The sequence below is a fragment of the Halyomorpha halys genome, unplaced genomic scaffold (assembly GCF_000696795.3).
Source record: "Halyomorpha halys isolate HHAL.00 unplaced genomic scaffold, Hhal_1.1 Scaffold832.1, whole genome shotgun sequence".
In the NCBI taxonomy this organism is placed as follows: Eukaryota; Metazoa; Arthropoda; class Insecta; order Hemiptera; family Pentatomidae; genus Halyomorpha; species Halyomorpha halys.
This window is the reverse complement of record NW_027113014.1, coordinates 121155-127558: the sequence shown is the minus strand read 5'-3', so window position 1 is coordinate 127558 and position 6404 is coordinate 121155. Positions and strand designations below refer to the sequence as shown.

Sequence of the window (6404 nt, the reverse complement as noted above, 5' to 3'; positions counted from 1 at the left end):
TTATTAACATTACACCTTATGCTAATTGACTAAGATAATTGTTTGGTGTCATATTGTTGTTCTTAATATAATAATTAAAACTATAAATATATATATATATATATTTGTTAACAATCTAATTAATTTTTCGATGAAGTCGCTAGAAAATGCCTAAATGTATGCAAAATAAACATTTTAATTAGTGTAAATAAGGATATAGCACTGCAACATGTAGAAAATTGGATGGTTTTGTTCAAGTATTGTAATTATCCAATCATATTAAGTAGCAGGCTTTGGATAAATTGTTCAAATTTTTAATTTGTAGTTTTTAAAAATTTTAAAAGATAAATTTTGTATTTAAAAGAAATTTCTTGGATCAATAATTCATTTATTATTATTTTGTATTGCGGGGCGAGGGTAATTCTCTTTCCTTATGTAATAACATCAATTGTTTTAAGATAAAAATTAATATTAAATTATAGCATATACATTAGTTTTTTTTGACTTGGGCTTTTGTTACATTAGCATACACATTAGCATGCACATTATATGCTAAAATAATAAAACAGAACATAATATGCTAATGTGTATACACAGTATATACACATTTGTTACATTAGAATATACATTTTGACATAGGCTTTTTTTACATAGAGTTTCTTGATATTTTTCAGAAAGACTGGTCTAATTTTTTACTGCATGTGTCAGGTACTTCATTGAAGACTTTGGTACATGATCTTCAACTTTCTATGTCTGGTAAAATAAAAATGAATGACTGTTTTAGGTTTAACATATTTCACATTTTAATATATATCTTTAAAATGTTTAATTGAAGACAACATTATACTTTAATGGTTTCAAGAAGTGGTGACATAGTTTGGGATATATTTTTGGTGTACATACAATATTATTCTGCAGGATCCCCACCAAAAAAAATTAAATTAAAATAAAAACACAGCAATTTTTAACTTAAAAATAATAATGTTCTTGTCTGATAAAAAAATTGTGTAAAGTAAAAAAAAAAAGAATAAATAACCTCTATTTATGTGCCCCTTTAATATATGTAGACTACTTCCTCCGTCCCTTCCTACATAAATACCTTATGTTGGGTAGTATGTCTCTTTGGGTGTATACAAGAGGTGTAGTAGCTCTCTTAATTTAAATTTATACATCATTCCAATTTCTAGCATGCTGAAAATAATATTATAATAAGCTATGATTTGGAATTACTTGATTAGTTTTTTCTTCTTTCTACATTTTTTAAATTCCTTCTGTTTCCCCCTTATTTCCATGTAGAAAGCTGTTCTTTGATTGTTCCCTATAGTGACCTGTATTGTCAGAAGTGTTGTTGTCTCATAAATGTTGCCTTTTCTCTAATAAATAATCTTCTCCTGGCTTTGATAATTCACTAAGCTGTATCAAGTCATCCTAAATAATCTAAGATAACAAATGCCCCAGATATGTGCTTGGAGTTACACAATAAACTGATGACTGGATTGTTGACTGACAGACTTATGAGTTTCGTTAATTTATTCTTGCTTTAACTTTTTTTTTTTTACTATTTCCTTTGGTTTCATATAAATTTATTTATCTAGTTTATTATAACAAGGAGAATTTTTTTGTTTTAAATTTTGTATGCCTACTACATTAATATACTACATTTTATTTATCATATGCCAACAGACATTATTATTTTATATTTTGTAAATTAAAGTAGCATTTTATTGATCATAATCGTAAGTGGATGCTCTGGGCAGAAACAATCTTTATCAAAAGATATAATTGCCTCTTTTTGTGATATTAACATAAGAGTAGAAAAATGTTGATAGGATGTAGTTCTCAATCATTACATATTGAGTATATTTTGTATTGTATTGTATATACAGTATATTTTGATGGTTGGATACAAGTGATATGTAGTCAATTTTATTAATTCTATTCAAATTTCTATATTTTATACAATCAGATAAATTTCAACAATTCGACTATGGCTCCATGAAAAACATATTGAGGTACAATGCAATGAAGCCACCAAAATATGATTTAAATTTACTTACTACACCAATAGGTCTTTTCTGGACTTACAATGACCAGTTTGCAGATGAAAAAGTAAGTAAAATTTAATTGGAACTACTTATATTATGTATACTTACTTACTTATAGTACTGACATGAAAACATAAATCAATTTTATACGGCTTCCTTAATTTTCAATATTTTTGGTTAATGCCCATTCAGTGGCTAACTTTATCTATTGATAACAAAAATATATTTGTCTGCATAGAGGGCCATTGGTTTCAAAAGGGTCTAGATTCCTAAACTTTAAGGTCAGGAAATTTAAAAATCGTCGGTTTGGAGGATTATATTCTTACTTTTTCATTGGAAAAGGTTTTACTCTATTAATTGAATGGTTTTCCTTGAAATACCACAATTCTCATGGAAAACCAGGTATTATGATTTGAAAACATGGGTACGAAATTCAACACTAATTTAGCAAATACAGGTTCAATTTAATTTATTTTTTATTTTTAACGGTTAGATCTGTTGAAAACTGCTCACAAAAAATAGTGCCCTTTTCACTCGGGGTAAGAAAAGTAAAAGCATTAGTACGAAGTAGTATCTCTGCTGATACTGATTGAAGATTTTTATTCTAGAAAATTTAGTTACCTTCCAAGTGTTAATATAATATAATAATATAATTTACTGAGTTATTTGTAGTTTTCTTTTCTTCATAACTTTTTTTTTTTCTTGAAGATTTATATTAATTATAAAAAGTAAAAGTGTTCATGTAGTTTAAGCAATTGGTGGAGGAAAAAAAAATACTTTAGTGCTTTAAGCAAATTACTCAACTACCCATGAACATTTTGGAAGATTGACTTCTCTAAATTATGTTTATAAAATGATTTGAGTAATTCTAAACCACATTTTTTTTTTAATCTGGAGCATTCTTAAATCCAACATTTTTCCTTGCTTTTTTTGGATTCTAAACTTATTTTATTAATTGGTGTCACAGAATTAAAGATAAAGTAGACATTGAATTGTTTTATGTTCCTATCAAACTAGATTAATTGATCATAGGGAATTTTCGAACATAGTGAATAAAGTAATTTAACTATAAGTCAATAACTATAACTATAAAAAAATAATTACTTCAATTATTTTTAACCATAAATACAAATAACTATAACTAGGAATCAACTATATTTAGCTATTAAAAATATTAATGTGTCAATAAAACAATTAAGTTAATTGAAAATTTTCATGAAATATACATGTGTTTTGTTTAAGTTAACATTTGTTTTTAGTCTGTAAAGAGACTGGAACGTGCAGTACCCAATCTTTTAGTGAGCTGGCCAATAGAGGATAAAACGTTTTCACACCTGGATATGGTTATTGGTGATAATGCTAACATTGTCTTGTATCCTTATATCATAAAACAAATTGAATTCATCAATATGACAAGAATGCAAGAACAAATATAAAATTATTCCTGATTTTAATGTAGTATATTCTAAAATACATTCTTTTTTTTTTTATGTATGGATTTGGTGAGATGAGTAAATAAAAATGCTAATTCAATTTAAAAATTTTCAATTTCAAAAATTTCAACATGTAATATATTGTTATCTACTGAGGATTTTTTGGGGAAAGAGGTAATCTGGCAGGCAAAGTTAGTTCATTGGTTTCCATTTCTCAATGAACTAGGATAAATTCAAATTCTGGCTCGACAGCTGAATTTCCTTTTGACAAAGATTAGTCTGTGTAGTCAGTCTAGAAGATGTGCTAAGACAGATGATTTTAGAGTCCACTTAATGCCAACAAGAATAGTTAATATTCTATTGGGGTTAGACCAGGTGATGGAAGAGAAGAATATCCCATTGATTTTATGATTTGCTACTCATTTATACATTCTTTTTTCTATTTTTATGTTTCATTATTGTTAGATTATTGAAGATACTAATTATTAATATGGCATTGGAAAATTTATTGGTCACTTACATACTGATTTTTTAAAATTCTTTTTTAGATTTATTGTGTTTTACAGCAAGCATACCGACTTGTACTACTTAGTAACCACTACTGAGAGTAGTTACTAAGAATTTACAGAAGGCGCTTGATACTGTGTGATCATTACCCTTACAAGAAGCTATGTAGCAAACAAGCGAGGATAGTGAATAAGCCCGGCTCTGTGTAAAAGGAAACCAATTTTTAGACAGAGCCAGGCTGTAACATCAACACTGATTACACAAAAGGGTACCAGCCAATCAATATTAAGAAACAATCTTAAGCAAACACTGTTAAGGAATAGAAAAATGTTGTATTGGAGGGATCTAATCTCCAGTCCCTGGAACAAAATTGTCTTCAGACCTTGGAGGAACAAGATTGAGGAGAGTCAATACTCAGATCTTGGAATAAGGAAGGTGCAAATTTATGAAGGAACTACTTTAAATTAACTTGATAACTAAAGAGGGACATCCAGGTAGAGCTATAAAAGGCTTGAAAGGGAGCCTCTTCCTGAGGGATTCTTATATACCCCCTGATAAACTTAACATTATGAGGTGTTTTACTGATATGTTTATTTGGGCTCACCAGGGAGGTCTTTGTGAACCCTTTTATTAATTATATATACCAAAATGTGATATTTATAATATCACACATTTAAATAAATATTTATACACGATAATGATTGATTAAGTAACATAATTTAAATAAATTACCAGCTTGAAGTTGTTTTGACTTGAAGAGCTTCCATGGTTTCCCTCCAAAGTTTACCAATAAAAGATAAATACTGGTACTGATACTGTTAGAAAAAACGTTTTCGCTTTCAAGGAGACATCTCCTCCAATTTTCCCTTCTGTGCAGGAGTGAAGGAACCTCCAGTTCACCAATCAGGTTACTAAGTCTTTATCAATACCTTCCTCCTCCACTACACTGGTAATGGAAGTGCTGCAGTTTTGGCCGCAGTGATGTTCCCGGACCTCGTCTTCAATGAAAATGTTTTTAAATATAAAGAAAAGAGGCAGGGGCAGGAAGCCCTACTGGAGAGGAGATTCTTAGAGCTCCAAGAAGATGCTGAGGAATTACTTCATAGAAGAGTTTCAAAGATGTCTGAACTTTGTTTCATCTATTTCCATAAGTATACCAATAACAGTGATAATATTATATTCCGTGATAGCTTGAGAATTTTCATAAAATAAATAAAAAAAATTTTGTAAAACGATTTGTATAGGTATAGATTTAATCTAGTCACATCATATAGATTTTAATGTTGTACGTCCTGCGTCATTATATGTTGATTGTATTACGGTGTAGACTATAATAGACCATTTCTACAACAATCCTCTAATTTCCTTCAAAATTGAGTGAAATCGGACAAGAAATTTTTGAAATATAGGTGTGCCGAGGATAATACCTCCACGCATGCAAGCCCAAAGGTAATTGATGGAATATGGTGATATTTATATAAGGCCCATATCACATTGATCTTCGACATTCCTCTGAATTGGACAAACCGTTTTCGAGCCGCATGCGTATGCGAAATTAGTTAACGGAAAATAATAAAAAAACATCTATATACTAACCCGCACAATCGCCAACAATTCCATGAAAATCGGATAATGCTAGACCATGAGTTTGACTGAAGGCCCACTAACACGGAATCAAATTTATTCCTTTGTGTATAAAACATTAAATTAAATTTTCGATTTAGAGGACATACATTTTTTTTCATTTTCCTGAATGAATGAAATTTTTGGAAGTAAGGAAGTAATAATATGAATGATAATAGAAATATTCTAAGAAGCACATGTATGAAGGTTCCATCATTGTAATTATTCTTCCGTCTCGGAAATAATTGAGAAAAGTGAATTACAAATTCAGAAATTAATTCATATTTAATTATAATACGTGACTAACTCTTATTATACAGTGCACTTCGACTGACATTGAACTGTGGTAAACTTTGAGAATAAGAAGAAATAAATTAAAGTTGACTACAATTTCCTCAATTTGCCTCAGTCTGTGGCACCATGCTGTTGTTTCTGATCCTCCACTACTTCACCCTCCAAGGGTCGGTTGGGGCCGAAAAAATGGTTCAAAGATCTCCTCCAGTAATGACTTTGGTACCCAGCATAGTAAGTAGTATCGTTTATTGATTTAATATAATAAAATATTCAAGCAAATACCGTCAACCAAGAAGAATGGACATAATTTAGTATTTTTTGTTCTATACTACATTGGACAAATAAAGAACCTGTTGTTGAAAAAAATTAAGGGACTTCTTTGCCATAGGAAAGTATTGTTCTACAACTAATATTGTTTTTTTTTCCAAATTTCTTATTTGGAATGAGAATCAATTTCCTAATTTTTAATTGAGGCTTCATCATCACGAATGACAGCCATTTTGGTCTCTTCGGCCGGTCGAAG

At 29.5% G+C, this 6404-nt stretch overlaps 2 protein-coding genes across 2 annotated transcripts in view; both read left to right on the top strand.

Annotated features, from left to right (window-relative positions):
- LOC106686500 (lipase 1) overlaps positions 1 to 3472 on the top strand; it is a 19815-nt gene extending 16343 nt beyond the window's left edge. Inside the window, exons 6-8 of the mRNA XM_067050649.1 lie at positions 654 to 735; positions 1946 to 2088; positions 3284 to 3472. Coding sequence (XP_066906750.1) covers positions 654 to 735; positions 1946 to 2088; positions 3284 to 3460 — 402 coding nt within the window. The 3' untranslated portion in view covers positions 3461 to 3472. The remainder of the gene's footprint in view (positions 1 to 653; positions 736 to 1945; positions 2089 to 3283) is intronic.
- Positions 3473 to 5961: 2489 nt separating this feature from the next.
- The window catches only part of LOC106686499 (lipase 1), a 9878-nt gene continuing 9435 nt past the window's right edge, over positions 5962 to 6404 (top strand). Inside the window, exon 1 of the mRNA XM_014429846.3 lies at positions 5962 to 6112. Coding sequence (XP_014285332.2) covers positions 6008 to 6112 — 105 coding nt within the window. The 5' untranslated portion in view covers positions 5962 to 6007. The remainder of the gene's footprint in view (positions 6113 to 6404) is intronic.